The 18,424-nt window shown below is 40.6% G+C and overlaps 1 protein-coding gene across 1 annotated transcript in view; it reads right to left on the bottom strand.

Annotated features, from left to right (window-relative positions):
• CAST (calpastatin) overlaps positions 1–18,424 on the bottom strand; it is a gene marked incomplete at both ends in the record, with an annotated part of 116,985 nt that overhangs the window by 52,237 nt on the left and 46,324 nt on the right. Inside the window, 2 exons of the mRNA XM_080707573.1 lie at positions 260–325; positions 5,155–5,214. Coding sequence (XP_080563699.1) covers positions 260–325; positions 5,155–5,214 — 126 coding nt within the window. The remainder of the gene's footprint in view (positions 1–259; positions 326–5,154; positions 5,215–18,424) is intronic.

Below are 18,424 nucleotides of genomic sequence, written 5' to 3'. Positions count from 1 at the left end.
CCTAACATGATCTTCTTATCAGTGAAATACTCACTGCAGGTTTTGGCAGAAGATGTGAAACAATGAGATGGTGACAGAATCAAGGGCACAGAAAGCAGTGAATGCATTTTTAGTGCCAGAGTGTGATGGGTGGGCAGTTAAGCCTACAAGCCGTCCATGACAGGGTCTGAGTACTATGCAAAGTTGTGAATGGCAGTAGTCTGCGTGTGCTGAGTGACCATTAGTAAAGAGAGATGTCCTCGTCCGTGGACCACATCACCTGCTTTTTGTGTCTTTTCTTGTTGGGAGGCTGTGGTCCTTCCATCTGTTTGCTGATTGGAATTGCCTAATATAAGAGCACAGCCCCAAGAACAATTTTATCTGACATTCAAATAAGTACATTTGTAGAAAAGGAGACAATGTTTATATCAACATCCATTCTACTTATCTAATGCATCTTCTCAATACCTATGTATATAACTCCCCAAAGATGTAGGCACATAAACTTTACGGTCCCAGGCACATATTTTAATTTGGGTTTACATTTTTTAATGAAGGTTTATAATAACAAAATTAATTTTTAATTTCTTTCTTTACCCTTCTCTGTATAAAGAGAGCAATATATAATGTGAGCAATTTTTTTTCTGCTTATATTTTTAGTGTTTGACTATGGCTAAATACGTTGTCATAGATGTCCAGTTTTCTGAAATTCTGCCCAAATAATCTTAAAACAATTTTATAGCTATTTAGGGTATGAGTTTTATTGTATATGTTAGCCATCATGTATGTAAAGATCTAATCTAAACTTCTGAAGAACTGAATATAATTTAGGACCTTTAAGTGTAAGATTTTACCAATAATTCCATAAATATATGTGTGTATTCTTTTTGTCTGTGTGTATGTGGTGCTGGGGATTTAACTCAGGGGTATCCTACCACTAAGCTACACACTGCATCCTTTTTTGTTTTGTTTTGTTTTTTAAATTTTGAAATAAAGCCTTGCTAGTAAGTTACTGTGTGCTGGCCTCCCAGTATTAATATTAAAGGTGTATGCCAATGTGCCCAGCACATGCATGTATTCTTGATGAAGGAAAAATATGAAATCAGGAATAAAACTCAGTTAAAAGTTCATAAATTATTTTCAAAGTAAAGTTAGAACTAAGTATATTAGAACTAATGCTTCCTGTCATCCCCCCACCCCAGGTAACTTTTAGTATCAGCACAAACTTCTGTTTTTTGTTTTATTACCTGAAGAGGATAAAGTCAAGTATGTTATTAATGTATCATGTCTTGTGTTAGAGTAGTAAAAATATATATCTCCTCATAGCAACACCTTGTCATACCAATAAACATATTTTTTGGGGAATAAAACAAAGTCCATGATCAAAAAATGTTTTTAAAGAAAATTTAACATCTGAGATCTTTTCACACTTCATCCTTGCTAATGAGTTTCTGTTTATGCCACTCTGTTTATGGGTACTTTTTAGACTTTATGCAAGTGTCATTTATTAAATTATTAACAAGAAAAATAAGCCAGCTGGTATTGTAGTGGTTTGAATCTATTAGTAGTTCCCCATTTATAATTTGGTGATCAAGATTTTCCCTGGGAGAATTCTATATTACGATTAGGAATATATGCTCACAGACATAAACAGCTTACAATGCAATGTGCATTTAAATTAGTAATTGCTAAGCTTATATTTGGTAGTGGTTGGCACAGAACATAATGATGATGATGATGATGATGATGATATTAATAACTAATGCTTATTACTCTTCTCCTAGGTCCAGGGGACTGTTCTAACCTCTCATGTGTCAACTCAGCACTCATAACTCCATGAGAAAGACTGGTATAACACCACTTTGTAGAGGAGAAACTGAGGTTAAAGAAGCTAGGTAACTTCTTGAAGACAGTGATGAAGCTGGGGTCATGTGTTTGGAGTCATTGTGTGTATTGTCTCTCCTGTATTGGCCCAAAGCCACTCCATCCTGGGCATTTGCTATGGAACAGGCATTGTATGGTATGCCTCTGTTTCCTTATATACAATCGTGTGAAATAGGTATACTGTCATTTTCCTTCAAACGTGTATAGATAAGTAAATAGAAGCAAAGAAGGGTTATCTAAAGGCCAGGCTTGGGATCCAAAATACACTCCACAATATAATTTCTCAGGAATTCTATCCTGATCAGAAATTATGTGACTTTCCATCTTATACTGAGCAGTGTGAATACCAATTCTAGTATTCCAGAGACAAGAAATATAGAACACAATCTAGACACGTCACCCCCCTTCAGAGATAGACTGATGTTTATTTTCAAGGTATATAATAAGAAAAGGAGGTGATGTAGGTATTATCTTGAATTAGAATCTTTTCTCTGGAAACTTAGAGTATTTGAAGACATAAACTCTTAATCTCAAGCTCACAGACATCTCCAGCAGGAGGCTAATACAACTGTTACAGTCCAACATTAGAAGTGCATGAAGATAAGACAAGTAAGGATAACACTGGGATTGGAGCACACAAGGAAAGTGCACCGAGACCCAGAGTGGTCCCCGGTCAGCCAGTGGTGACCCTTCATCACGTGTATCTCGTTTTTGTCTCTCATGCTTCTCCCTTCCCTCCTTTCCCCCAGTTTCATGGGACTGCCAGGAATTCTCATGATTAATGCTCAGTGATGTCTGTCGAGTTTGTCGACACTTGATCTAGAAAACTGGACACACTTGAAATAAGTAAGCACTGGTCCTTGTCTGAGACACAGGGGTTAGAATTGGGCAACAGGTTAAAAGCAAACCAAAAAAATGCAAAGGAAATTTTCTATTTCTGGCTCTCTTTTTAATCTCTTTGATTCTCATGAAATTTAAGTTTGATGAGAAGTGTGTGTGTGTGTGTGTGTGTGTGTGTGTGTGTGTGTGTGTGTTTATTTTTTGGTAGATGCTTTCCTTTAGTCTTTTAAGACTCTTTTAAGATAAAGACAGAATTTGGGGGAAGTTGTGGATGTACTCAGTGTTAAAGCACTTGCTTAGCCTCTGTAAGACCCTCAATTCAATCCTCAGCAACACACACAGGATGTTTCTTAAGTTTTTTAAAATTTGAGCTTGATATAAATTAGTAACAACTAACTGATCAAAGGTCATATGATGTATATTTAAAACATAATCAAGAAATCAATGTAAATGTGAAATACTAAATAAAATATAATTTTTGATTTAAAATAAATTTAAAAATTGAATGAATACTAAATGACATAAGAGCTTAGATAAATAAATAAACAGGTATTTGAAGATATTTGCACTGTTTTAAGATGAGGCTGCAGGATCCCTGCTTTTACTCAATTATGGTGCCACACATCCTGAAATAGCAAACTACTGGGATAGCAGATTAATATGGAAGACAGAAAGCAAACAGATAATGGTGATTTTAAACAAGAGAATTTAATAATAACGCTATTTGGGGAGCTCTTTATTTTATTTTGTGTGTGTGTGTGTGTGTGTGTGTGTGTGTGTGTGTGTGGTACTGGGGGTAGAACTCAGAGGCTTTCTACCTCCGGGCTATACTCCCAGACCCATTTTATATTTTATTTGGAAACAGGGTCTCACTAAATTGCTGAGAGCCTCACTAAGTAGCTGAGGCTGGCTTTGAACCTGCGTGATCCTCTTGTCTCAGCCTCCCAAGTGCGGGGATTACAAGCATGAGCCACCATGCCCGGCTGGGGAGCTCTTTAAAGGCACTAAAAACTCAAGAATGAGTTGTGAGCATTCTGAAAATGTTCCTTCTTTAATCCCCATCTTGAAATGTTGCCAAGAAACAGAGCCTGGTACCCAGTAGCTAAGGGAGAGGGTTGAGGAGGCTTCATGCCCTGCTCAGAACTAGATTCACTATGTGTGGCAAGCCCTCTAGTGGACATTATTGTATTTTTTCCTTCTGAAACTCCACAATATTCATATAAATAAATTCTACATGCAGCTTGACAGAATTCTAATATAGTGGTACTCATAATAAGGTGGTACCTCCTGGGACTCAATTTTAAAAAAGCAACTTCAGAATGCATCTAAAATAACCGGCATTTGTTTCCTTTGTTTCTGCATTTACTTAGGGTAGCAAAATTCTTATTTTTATACTTTTTTTTTTTTTGCGGGTTTGGGGATAGAACCCAGGGGCATTCAACCTCTGAGCTACACCCCCTGCCCTATTTTTTATTCTTTATTTTGAAACCGGGCTCACTGAGTTGCAGAGGGCCTCACTAAGTAGCTGAGGCTATCTGGGAACCACGATCTTCCAGTCTCAGCTTCCCAAATGCTGGGATTACAAGCATGCACCACCACACCCAGCTATACTTATTTTTATTTATTTTTTAATTTTTTTTTATTTTTTTGGTGGTACTGGGGTTCCTGGAAGACCTTCTACCTCCGGGCTACACTCCCAGACCTATTTTTACATTTTTATTTGGAAACAGGGCCTCCTAAGCCAGCCCGCGCAGCTGGCTTCGAACCTGCGCGATCCTCCTGTCTCTGCCTCCCAAGCGCGGGGATTACAAGCGTGCGGCACCATGCCCAGCTATACTTATTTTTAAATGTCCAGTACAGTTATGTTGTAGCAAGAAGAATTCATCTTTTAAGTGCAGAGAGATGTGCTTAGAGATTATTATCAATTGAAAACAAATAGACAGGCGGGCTTGGTGGCGCACGCTTGTAATCCCAGCGTTTGGGAGTCTGAGACAGGAAGATCTCAGTTTGCAGCCAGCCTCAGCTACTTAGTGAGGCCCTTTGCAAATCAGTGAGACCCTGTTTCAAAATAAAGAATAAAGTGTAGCTCGGAGGTAGAATGTCCCTGGGTTCCATCCCCAGTACCACACACACACACAAAAAAAAAAAAAAAAGAGAGAGAGAGAGAGAGAGAGAGAGATAAATTAAGGCTCTAGGTGACTATTCTCTTCTAGATAGTCTAAAACAATGTAGGCATCTATACATTATGCTCAACATAAATGTCAGAAGCAGAGTTGGATTTCTAAATATCACCATAAAGTAGAAAAAAAGCCTTTGGTTCCATAGTGTTAGCTTCCTGGTACACATGATTCATCAACATTTCATTTGCTTGTAAATCAAATCATATAACCAACTTAATGTAGCAGTCATCTTAATGTAGCATTCAAAGTGACCCTTGAAGGTTCTTCATACCTTAGTTTCTGTGGGATTCATACTGGAAGACTTGCTGGTTGCACCAGGAGAGGTTGACACCTAGAAAGGAAAGAAAAAAAAAGCTTAATTATATTTAACCTACAATCTACATTGTCCTTCAGCTCCTCTCAACCACACTGCCCTTCACACTCTATCTTGGTTTTACCTAGTTTACAGTAACAATCCACAAAAATCCAGTGGGCAGTGTTGCAAGGTGGGTAAAAGCTTTTGTAACTGAATGAAAAGGGTTCAAACCTGGGGTCTGTTATTTACTAAATAATCTTGGCAAGTTATTTAAATTTCCTGATCTTCAGTTTCCTATTCTCAGGTTTTCTTCAGTAGGTAACAACTACCTTGCAAGTTTATTATAAGAATTACCATATGTCACATAACTGCTTCATAAATAATATCATAACTATTATTGTTATTTTTATAAAGAGTATGAACTTTGAATCTTGACATTTTTGTCAAATCCAAGCTCCTAATTACTAACTCTGTGATTTTGAGCCTTGGTTTTACAGATATATGAAATGGGTGAATGATTTCTATTTTATAGGGTTCTAGAAATATTCAAGATAATGTACATAAAATGCCTGGCACTTGCATTACACTGGTTAATATTAAAAGGAAAATTGTTATATTTGCAAATCCAACCCAGGCTCACTGAAACCTCCTTAACACTTGAGTCGGCTATGCTTTAGAGAGCAGGGATTCCATCTGGCATGAGTTGCTTCTTAAGCAACTGGTTGTCAGTAAACAGCTGCTGCCCTGCCAATGGTGCTCGGGAAAGCCTGAAATGTAGACTTCACTCTGTCTCTACCACCTGGCCCAGAGCCACTGGAGGGCTGAGTCTGGAGGAAGCACAGCCCATCCCTGTCCCTCCCTTGCCTTCTCCCGCCCCCTCACACTGCTACTCAGGGTAACAGAATGAAACTCACTGTAACCTATGAAAAAATTACCTTCCCAGCTGGGTATGGTGGTACTAGCCTCTAATCCCAGTACTTGAGAGGCTGAGACCTGAGGATTGCAGGCTCACAGCCGACCTTAGCAACATTGTGAGGCCCCAAACAAGGAGAAGCTATAGATGAGCAAATATGGCGACCTATCAGGGGGGATAGGAGGAGGAAAGAGAGAAATTCCCTAATGTACATGATATACATTCACAAACATATTAAAGGCAATCACTAAGCCAAACGCATGAGGAGGGAGGGGGGAGGGAATGGGGTGAGAATTGGGGAAGGGCCAATTGGGTGATGAGTGCCTGTATGCCTCTACTATCTTGTACTCCATTAAAATATAATGTGCCAATACATTTTTTTAATTAAATATGAAATAGGGCTGGGTATGAAGCTCAGAGGTAGAATGCCCCCTGGGTTTAATCCCTAGTACCACCACCACCAACAAAATACCTTCCTTCAGGCCTCAGTTAACAGAACAGTTTCATGCTTACAGTTAAATTACTTTAATTTACAGATAAAAGCCTAAAGATTTAGTATGCTGATTTTTCAAACATAATTATATGAATTTATCTATTCCTAAACACACTTAGGCACTGATGAGGCTGCCATCCCAACAATGGCAGCAACAGTAACAACACACACACACACACACACACACACACACACACACCACCACCACCACCACCACCACCACCACCACCACCACCACCACCACCACCACCACCACCACAAACCCCTGGTTACTTTGGCAGTCTCTCTCACCTTCTCTTTGGGATAAAAAACTGGAAAATGTACCAAGGTTGGTTTTCCCTCTCATCAAATTTAGTGGACAAATACATGAATATCCGTTTTTCATTGAGATTAAAATGTATGGGAATGAAATTGCTCCATATTTATAAAATTCTATATTTCTACAATTAGAATCAGTTGCATGTGTATATTGCGGGTGAAACCCAGGGGGTTTTCTACCTCTGGCTATACTCCCAGACCTATTTTATACTTTATTTGGAAACAGGGTCTAAATAGCTGAGAGCCTCACTAAGTAGCTGAGGCTAGTTTCAAACCTGTGTGATCCTCCTGTCTCAGCCTCCCAACCCCTGGGATTAAAAGCGTGCGCCACCATGCCCGGCACATGTTTCTACTTAAACTCAGGAAGTTCCCCTTCTTGAGCATACACAATGCAGAAGATAGCCTGGCCTTGGAGGAGTTGAGCTCAGCGCTTTAAACAGACACCAAGCAGGTTTTCATTGCAACTTAAGTGCTCCATTGGAGGTACAAAGAGGTCTCTCGCGAGACAAAACATGTTTGAACTCTCTTGATTAGGTACAAGACCATCTCAAGTAATCTTGCTGTATTGTCAAGCTGCATTATAAACAAATACTGGTAAGAGAGGAATTGAAGTCTAAAACATACCTTTCATCTTGTACTGAACCAATCAATATGACATCTTAATTTCTCACATTATTCCACAAAATCTCTTTAAATGTGTTTACTATCAACAGTAAGAGTTTTATAAAAGTTTCACCACAATAAATTGTTAGGGATATAAAGGGAAGATCATATGCTTTCAAGATCCTTAAAAGATAAAACAGCTTTCTTTCTTCATACCTATTTCTCCAGGTTTTGAGTATCCCTAACCATTCTGGCCAGTCAGTCTTCCCTCATACCACTCTTATATACACATCTCTCCCTAGAGTAGAACCAGCAATGCTTCCTGTTGTCCACTGTATCACAAAGAAACCAAAATGTCCCTTTTATTGCCTTTGAAGGCCTTCAGTCTCCAATCCAACCTCATTCCTCAATGTGGAGCCTCTGCTCCAGACATCGGGTCGTCCTATCCCAGGGCATGCCTCCCCCATCCCTCCCTCTCTTCTTTTCAAACAAATGCCCCTGGCTGGTATGCTTCTCTCCCAACATATCCAAATCCCATGTGCCCTTTCTTTCAGGTGTATCTCCCTGGCCCGCACCCTAGCATCATAAGTCCTGTGCATTGCTGCCAGTCTTACTGACCATCCTCCTCCTCTGATCCCAGTTCATTTCCCTATAACACCAGAGGAGGCAATCACATACTTATGCTAGGAAGGAACCGTCTGCTTTACCAGGTGGGGCTCCTCTAAGAGCTACCAGTTGTGCGCACTCACCCGACAACCTCCATTTTTACCCACTGCAGGTCTACCCAGGGCTCTTCCTTGACACTCTATTCTGTCTAGTGGGGCCAGGTGAAAAGGAAAGCAAGATCCAGGATGATCTTCAACCGGCCTGCACTGCTGGATGGGTGAAGGTTCCTGGCCCCCTCATATCAGGGTGAGTGGGCCGAGGAGGGAGGGCAGACCTTCTGGGGGCGGGTGCCTAGAATGTTCGCTCATCTCTTCTGCTGTCATTCAATTCAGCCAAAGGAAAAAAAATCATTTCTGCAGTTCCCTACCTCTCTGTCGTCCACCTAATAGCATGCCTTCACCTCTTGATTGAATCCCAGGCATTCAGCGTGTGTGTGTGTGTGTGTGTGTGTGTGTGTGTGTGTGTGTGTGTGTGTTACTGGGAATTGAACCCAGGTGCATGCTATACTGCCAGCCCTATTTACTTATTTATTTATTTATTTATTTATTTATTTATTTATTTGGTACTAGAAGTGGAACCCAGGGGCTTTTCTACCTCCAGGCTATACTCCCAGACCTCTTTTATATTTTATTTGGAAACAGGGTGTCCCTAAGTTGCTGAGAGCCTCACTAAGTGGCTGAGGCGGGCTCTGAAACTGTATGATCCTCCTGTCTCAACCTCCCAAGTGCGGGGATTACAAGCGTGCGCCACCACGCCTGGCTTTTTTTTTTTTTTTTTTCATTCTGAAACAGGGTTCCACTAATTTACTACACGCTGACCTCCAACCTGCGATCCTCCTGTGTCAGCCTCCTGAGTACTGCGATTACAGACATGTGCTGCCATACCTGGTATCTTTCAGCTTCTTCCTAGCCTCCAGCTGGCTTATGGGAGTCCTGCTGCTCTCCCTCTGGCCATGTGCCTAGCTTCACCTTGATGTCTCCCCTGCTCCCCAGCTGGCTAGATGAGAATGCGAGCGCGCGCATGCGCGCGCACACACACACACACACACACACACACACACACACACACACACACACTGGGGTATCGGATGCGTCAGAGTTCTTTCTCCAAGCCATGCGGCTTTCTCTCCCCACGCCATCACTGGTGGCATTCCAGTCTTCCCACGAGCTCGCTGATCACCCTCATGCGCCTGGACCTGTCTTGTGCCTTGTTACTAAGATCGCAGGCTGCCTGTATGTGCTCTCCTTTTCCATCTCAGACTCCATCAGCAGTTTCGCTGTGAATCAATGACTCTCTTCTCGTTGACTGAGGAGCACTAGGAGCCCCAGGTTTTTACCCCATACCTCTGACCTGTTTCCTTCTGGATCCTTCTTCCACCTACTCCATGCTGCTCTGCATCCTTTAATATTCTGTCACAAGCCTTTTCGCCCCTCCATCTTTTATCATATATTACTGCTCTCTCAGAATATTGATTTCTCCCTATAACGTTAAGTAGCTTTTTTTGTGGGGACAATTTTTTTTATATTTTATCAATAATCCTGCTTCATCACCAGACTACCTGAAAAGAAGAAAACTGAGAAAGTTCCAGGCTCACTGGAACTGCTTTAGCATCTATTCATAAAAAATAAATAAACAAATAAATAAATAAATAAATATATAAAAATTGGGGCTGGCTGTGTTGGCGCACGCTTGTAATCCCAGCATTTGGAAGGCTGGGACCAGAGGATCGCAGTTGGCGGACAGCCTCAGCTTCTTAGCAACGCCCTCCGCAACTCAGTGAGACCCTGTTTCAAAAATAAAGAATAAAAAATTGGGCAGGGGGCGTAGCTCGGAGATTGAATGCCTCTAGGTTCCATTCTCAGACCCGCAAAAAAAAAAAAAAAAAAAAAATGGGGGGGTACTAGGTATGAAACCCAGGGGCATTCTATCTCCAAGCTACACCCCCAGCCCTATTTTTTTAAAACAGGGTCTCACTGAGTTGCAAAGAGGCTCACTAAGTAGCTGAGGCTGTCCTTGAACCGAGATCCTCCTGTTTCAGGCTCCCAAATGCTGGGATTACAGTTGTGCGCTGTCACGCCCAGTTATTCATTCAAACTTCCTAACTTCTTGGAGCCTCCATCGCTCGTTTATAAAATAGGAATGATACCACCTGGCTCTGGAGTTGCTGTGGGAACCTCGCCTGGCCGAGTCACCCGCTTTGGGGAGCGGTGCTGGCCCTGGTCTTTGCCATTTCGTTCTTTTTGCTTCCACTGTCACACCCACTCCTGGTCTAGTCACCCATCACCTCACCTGGATTACGTCACGGTTTTTCTAATAGTTTCTGGGCCTTGCTCCCTCCCACCCCATGCAGATGCTAAGGATGACTCTGAGGCCACGGCAGCGCACCTGGCAGCAGCCCAGAACCTCAAGATGTTCTACACGGGTTTGTGGGTAGTAGAACATCTTCAGGTTCTACAAGTCACCCATAAATACCCAAGACACTGAAGGTAACACTCCTCTGCAGAGCCCCTGATGAGGAGAAAGCAGAAGAAGCAAAACTGATGATGTCTAAGGAGCAAGAATTGACAATGAGAGTAAAGAAAAAGAGCCATCTGCACAGGTGGCCAAATGCGCCTGGGTTTAATACTTAAGAGAATGGTTCAAGGTTAAGCAGCTTGGATTTATTCCTTGTTGTTGTTTTGTTTTCTGGTACTAAAAATTGAACCCAGGGGTGTTCTACCTCTGAGCTACAATCCCAGCCCTATTTAATTTTTTATTTTGAAACAGAGTCTTACTAAATCAATGAGGTCCTCGCTAATCTGGTGAGGCTGGTCTCAAAACAGCAAACCTCTCGTCTCAGCCTTCCAAATGCTACCCCCTATCCTTCCCCCCACCCCAGGCTGGCTGATTTATTTTACTTTTGTGTTTAGTTGTTCCCAGTGTCCTGGAAAGTAATGCACTTGTACACAAGGCATCACAGATGAAAGATGAAGTCTCCTCACCTTCAAAATCTTATAAATAGGATATACTGTCCTTGCTGAGGTACTTGTTTTAAGCTTACAATTTGCCTTTCATGTTATTCTATGTTAGATTTTGGTTGATTCCGAGGAAGAGACTCTGTGGTCGCTGTCCTCAGCACCCTCCTGTGCACGGTCCTCTCTGCCCTTCCGAAGCAGAATAACAGGTAGCAGCTGGCCAGGTGCTCTGCCAGATGTTTTTTGGTGGCCTCTATATGTTCTCTGTGCAGTTGAAGCATACCCTAATTTGTTTTAAAAGCTTGCTCAGAGACTTATGCCACATGTTTCTGCTTTTTTTTTTTTTTTTTTTTGGACTATGAGGTTTAATTTCTTTTTGTTAGAGGAGTGATACTTAACATTTTTTACTGGAACAAACTTTAAGTTGGAGGGTATTCTCTAAAATAACAAAGAACAATCGCCTGTGTGCCCATCTTTTTGATAAACCATTTTCCTCCAAAATAACATGCAGTGTACTTAAAAAGAAAAATTTAAGTACCTATATTGACTCACCTTGCATTGAAAAGAATGTCGAGCTTATTAAAGTGATATGTAACAAATTTGCATTTCAGAAACTAAAAAAATGTTGATGGAAAAAAGTAATAGAGGAGACTAGGACTTCAAGATCGGTAGAATAAAGCTGACATTTAATATATGTACAACCTCAAGTAAGTTACTTAACCACTCAGTGACTCAGTTTCCTCGTCCATAAAATGGACATGGTGACGAATCTCGACATGGCTGAACTGTTTTGAGAACTGTTTTAAGGATAAGAAAGTTAATGTGGATCATTTATAAAAATGCTTGGCAAGTGGTACCTGCTGGCAAAGGCTAGTTGTTCTGCCCAGTATCCCCATGCTGCTCCCTCCACTTCCCAGCCCTTCAACTTGCCATCCCACTGCTGAGGGTCGTCCCTGCCGAATCCCAACCACTCCCACCCTTGAAGATTTGACTCAAGACACAACACCTCTATCTGCTTCAGCTCTTATGACCATATAACCTCTTATAAACTGTATACTCTTCATGTGAGCACTTCAATTTCTGCGCTGGAGGATCACTGAGCTCTTTTCTAAGTATATGTCATGACAGATCAATGAAGCTATGAACTTATCAAGAGAAAGGGACATTTCTACTCCCTACAGTGCCACTGTGGTGCCAAGTTAATGGAAGCAGAGAGATAAAAAAAAAAAAACCTCCGTTGAAAGCCAGGCGTGGTGGTGTACACTTGTAATTCCAGCATTTGGGAGGCTGAGAGAGGAGGATCACAGTTCGCCCACAGCCTCAGCTACTTAGTGAGGTACTTTGTAACTCAGTGAGACCTTGTTTCAAAATAAAGAACCAAAAATAGGGCTGGGGGTATAGCTCATAAGTAGATTGCCCCTGAATTCCATCCCAAGTAACCCCCCAAAAAATCCTCTATTGATTCTTGATTGTATTTTTTAAACTGACAACTCAAGTTTCATTTAAAGAAAGAATAACACAAATTTTTAATATCATGCTTTCTATTTTAAGCTAGAATCAAGAACATACATCAGGAGATTTTAAGTTTTAATCTTGATGGCTTCTAAGTATCCATGATTGTACATAAGGTCAAGTAAACATGCCAGAAATCTAGTTCTCACAATTGGAATACCACATGCCCTCCAGGATTTTTGTGAGAGTTAAGTTAGATACCAAATATTAAGACATTTTGGAAAAACATGAAATAAATATTAAACATTTCCTAAATTAGGAAAATCTGACAAATCAATAACTGATTTTTAACTCTTAAAATTAACTCTACTAGCTGGGAATGGTGGCACACCCTTGTAATCCCAGTACTTGGGAGTCTGAGACAGGAGGATCACAGGTTCGCAGCCAGCCTCAGCTACTTAGTGAGGCCCTCAGCAACTTAGTGAGACCCTGTTTCAAAGTAAAAAATAAGTAATAGGGCTGGGGGTATAGCTCAAAGGTAGAATAGTGCCTCTGAGTTCAATCTCCAGTTCCATACACTCAAAAAAAAAAATACTAGATATACAAAAGAAAAACAACTTGTTTCTGAACCATGACCAGGTTCTTATTTAATAATGCATCTCAAATAACAAAAGAAATCATGGATGGCAAGATAAAATTGTTTCCTTAGAAGATCTATGAGCAGAGCAGAACATGGACTGCAGGAGGGAAGGGCCAGACCCATCTCAACTGCCACATGTCCTTGTCCCAAGAGTTTGCCACTAAGTAGTTACTTAAAATGCAGGTGTTAAATAGCTGTAGGAATGTATGCATGAATAGACACAAGAGTAGTATCTCATGGCCCAAATTCAGCATTGTATGATTTATTACTTGATCATCAGAAGTTTTATCCATAGCACAGGTCAGAAACCTGGTCAGGATAATGTACTGTAAACATCTTATTACATGCATCATTACTGTCATCGATTCAAAGTTGTACAACTTAAAAAAGTACACACATGCGCAAAACATCCCTGAGCTGCTTCCTGTAAAACACCTGCAACAAACAATAGGCAGCTGCCGAGGGAGTTTTCTGAGGAAAGCGCTGACATTCTCTACAAACACTTATGGATGTCTTTACGTAAATGTTTCCTTCTGTAGCAACAGATTATTCACCACAGGAAACAAAATGTGTCTGTTGTGTGCCATGCTGTACACCATGATGTACATTCTTGTAGTGCCTTTAATTATTAAACATAATAATGGTGCTTTAAAGAGACCAGCCACACAGTCATCTAACAAAGTACTGCGTCATTTGTAACAGAAAACGTATTCAGGATGAGAGATAAAGAATAGATTCTCTCTAGATGAAGTCGAGCCATTTCTTTTGGGAAAAACATGGTGAAATGCTAGCAGACCTACTCAGGGTACCAACTTCTACCTCAGAACACAGTAGATGACAAGTTTCATTAGGATATCATCTAAAATACAACCTGATATTACAGCTGATAAGAAGGAAGACTATGTTTCTGAGGTATGGGTTTTATTTTATTTTATTTTATTTTGGTGGTACTGAGGGTGGAACCCAGGGTTTTCTACCTCCCGGTTACACTCCCAGACCTATTTTATACTTTATTTGGAAACAGGGTCTCACTAAGTTGCTAAGATCCTCACTAAGTAGCTGAGGCTGGCTTTGAACCTGTGTGATCCTTCTGTCTCAGCCTCCCAAGAGCAGGGATTACAAGTGTGCGCCACCACGCCGGCTGAGGTGTGGGTTTTAGAAGATGGCTAGAAAAGGTTTCAGAGATGAGGGACTACTGAGTATTTATTATGGTGTGACCAATAGGGAGGTAAGGACTTACAGAATCATCCATGTGTCAGGAACTGAGACAAGTGCTTTACACGTCTGATTTCAACATAAAAAATCCTGGTAGGTAAACATTACTATCTTCATTTAATAAGTGAGAAAACTGAGGCTTGGAGAAGCTATGCAGTTTTTGTAAGGTCACATGGTTAAGAAGTATTGGAGCTTGGGTCTGAACACAAACATGACGATAATGCCCATGAGATTCTTGCTATAACAAGTCAACTTTCCGCATTTCAAAAATTAAAACAAAGTATGTGGATTTTACAGAAAATGCAGAGGGATGTTGTAATGCGGTAGGCACTCCAGGTGTACAAAGAAGCTTGGGCAAGACTTGGAGGTAGGAGAATACTGGAGACACCTTGCCCAGAACGCAACGGATAGAATTCTATGTCTGGGGTGAGGCATTCCAAATATCACCCGGAGAAACTTGTAAATGATAACAGCCTATCTGAAGAGGCTGTGCATTTATGAAATACATTAAAAGTGGCACACAAATTTAAGATCAAAATAATAGTGTCTAAACTCAACTTGTCCTGGGAAGCAGAGTGCACATGAAACTTTGTCCTCTGATGTAACCAGTGGGGAGATAAGTGAGCAGACATCAAAATAAATGTCTACGTGTTGCCTGGCAACTGGGACAATAGCCACAGCTGATCTGGGAAGTAAATCCCAGCTAGGAAGACTGTGGAACTTTTGGTCACACTGTGTGTGTGTGTGTGTGTGTGTGTGTGTGTGTGTGTGTGTGTGTGTGTGTGTTATTATGAGCTCTGACACTGGGCTCCGTGGAATGCTCAGAAACATCTACATAGGTCACCAAGCCGGCAACTGCTTCACTCTAACTGCTTGCAAACTCTAGTTCTCTAGTACTTTTTTTCCCTCTGAGATCACAATGATTACTTTGTAGGCAAGGAGAAGAGGAAACCACACAACCCAAATAGTCATTAAATAAGAAAACCTAAAAGGGAAAACCTATCCTCTCCTCTCCTCCTCGAAGTTCGGCTCCTATCTCCAGGAATCCTGGTTGCCTTTCTTGAGGCATGAAATAATTCCAACTATGCTTGACCTTTGGCTGTTCAAGATAAAAAGCAGATCTAGAACAGACAGCTTACTTTCTTCCTCTGATCCCTCCCCTAGATAGGGCTTGTTGGACAAGGATTTACTTTAGCCTATGAGTCAAGCAAACTCATAATGGCAGGGCAGTTCTGTGATGACCACTGCTTTAAGAAGGTACACACTAATCTTGCCTATCTTTCTCAAAGAAGGAAATGTAACATTTTCCATTATCACATTTACTTTGGACTTGACATGGTTGGTTTAGGTGCATGTTCCAGTAGAATAAAAAAGAGGAATCTTTGTAACAAGAGTACAAATCTGTATAAACCCGAAGAGCTTGTGAGCCCTTTTGGGTCATACATAGTTACTGATGGTCTGGTTATTATATAAGAATGAAGAATTCTGAGTTCTGCTGAGCAAGCCTTTCAGAAGCATTTCAACCTGGCTTCCACAGTGTGTTCATTCCTTAGGTGTACACTTAACAGAGGGTCTTTAAAGGGTCCTCGGACTATAAAACCAATTGTCACCTTCAATCTCTGCAGGAAGGATAGACTGAAAAAACATCTCTTAACACAAAGGGAGGAGAATTATAAAGGAATGCTGAGAAAGAAACAATTGTGTGAAGGCTGAAAATGAAACCTGGAACATAAGGAGTCTTCAGTCTATTTTTCATGGATGCATATTCTTTTGAAAATTTTATTATTTATTTACAGTATTGAGACTAAATCCAGAGACATCCTACCACTGAACTACATCCCTAGCCTTTTTTTAGTTTTTTATTTTTTAAGACTGGATTTGGCTAGGTTGCCCAGGCTGGACTTGAACTTGTGATCCTCCGATCCTCCTGCCTTGGCTTCATCAACTGTTGGGAGTTCAGGTGTGCACCACCACGCCCAGCAGAGGCATATTGATTAAAAAAAAAAAAAAAAGCTTAAATGGTGCGAGTTATAATAAAGTACTCAGATTCAAGCTGATTTTCAAATAACCAAAATTAAAATGGAAAATAAAATTAAATGCTATTCTGGAAATTCACAGATTGACAGCAAGTTAAATCTTTACACATACTGAAGAGGAGGAGTCTGTGGTAGAACGGCTCTGAATACAGGCCACTTATATTTGAATTCTAGCTCTGCTACCAGCTGTGTAGTCTTGAGCAGAGCCCTTTTATTTTTTTCTACTATGTAAATTATCTGAAGAAACTGTCAACAAAACTATTATCTGCTAATTATAACCAGTGTAAAATACTCTCAGAAGTTTCATCTATGAGAAAGTATCAACCGTATTAACAAGCAATACAGAGCATAATGCTGATGGCTAGTACTTATTTGAATGTAGATACAAATTCCTCTTTTAGTTATTTATGCTATCTAGAAAGAATCTACTAACTAGAGTATTTCATAAGGCCAATCTATAGAAAGACACATCAGAATCTTGCTATCTGTGTGACCCAGGGATACGTTTTACCTATTCATTTATTTTTTGTTTTGTTTTGTTTTTTGTGGGTCTGGAGATGGAACCCAGGGGCATTTGACCTCCGAGCTACACTACCCTGCCCTATTTTTTATTCTTTATTTTGAAACAGGGTCTCACTAAGTTGCAGAGGGCCTCACTAAGTAGCTGAGGCTGTCCATGAATCTCAATCCTCCGATCTCAGCCTCCCCGAATGCTGGGATTACAAGTGTGCGCCACCATGCCCGGCAAGGGTTAAATTATTTAAACTCTCTGGAACCTTTGTCTCCTAATTTGTAAAAGTGTTAATAACACCTCTTTACTTTGTTGCAAACTGTGCAAATATTAAGAGGAATAGAGGAGATTGTATGTAAATCATTTAGCACAGTAGCTGTCCAAATCCTCCAGTGATCAGGGTTGAGGATGAATGGCTCCCAGGGATATCAGAAGCAGATACAACATCTGGGAACTGGAAACTGAATTCCCTAGTGAGAGAGGAATCCTGAATACAGGTCTCATGCTAAGTTACTGGCATAAAGTCGAGAGATACAAAGAACTGATAATCCACAAATATAAGCTCTGAAAGGTGCCACTTGTTCAGGGTAATGGCAAGGGAGATTTCTTCCTGGCTGAAGTCATGAGTTTAAAATATTCTACGAAAAAGAGGAATTTCAAACCCATACCACTGGACATTCAGAATCCAAATTCACTCTATCAGTGTGGAGTGAAGGCTCCAAGCCTAGGGACTGATGAAGTCTGAACCATCCCAGATAGAGACATGTCAAAAGCCACTTGGCAGAGATGGAGCATCAACACAGGAGAAAAGGAACTCTCACGGAAAATAGTTCTCACTGTAGATGTACCTCAAGCCACAAGCTTCAGATTTCAGCAGGACGTCAAACCTCACAAAGAGGGAGGGGAGCTCAGCAAGAGCTGTGTGCGTGTGTGTCCTCATCACTCTAAATTCCATTATGATGTGAGACTACAATGCACCAATAAAAACTGATTTTAAAAAACAAAAAAAGTAGAGTCAGCAGATATAGTATGGAAGAAATTGATCTTTAGGAAATAAAAATAAAACAAATCTGAAGCAGACTATTTTTTTTTTTATTATTCATTTTGTGGTGTTGGGGATTGAAATCAGAGGCATTCTACCTCTGAAGTATACCTCAGCCCTATTTTGTGTTTTCTTTGAAACAGGGTTTTGCTAGGTTGATGGGAGTCTCACTACTTGCTGAGGCTGGCCTCAAACCTAAGATCTTCCTGTCTTAGACTCCCAAGTACTGGAATTAGAAGAGTGCACCATGACATCTCCACTAAACTTGAAATATGTCTTATAGTTCAGAGAAAAAGGAAAGAACAGAGACCCCACATCACAAAAAGATGAAAATATAAGCTACATGTATCTGAGTAGAGATTTAAGTGATTGGAAGGTAGATCTGAGGATATTACTCAGAGTA

This window comes from Muscardinus avellanarius, assembly GCF_963383645.1.
Source record: "Muscardinus avellanarius genome assembly, chromosome: 1".
NCBI lineage: Eukaryota > Metazoa > Chordata > Mammalia > Rodentia > Gliridae > Muscardinus > Muscardinus avellanarius.
Note: the sequence above shows the minus strand (reverse complement) of the source record. Positions and strands in the feature narration are given on the sequence as shown.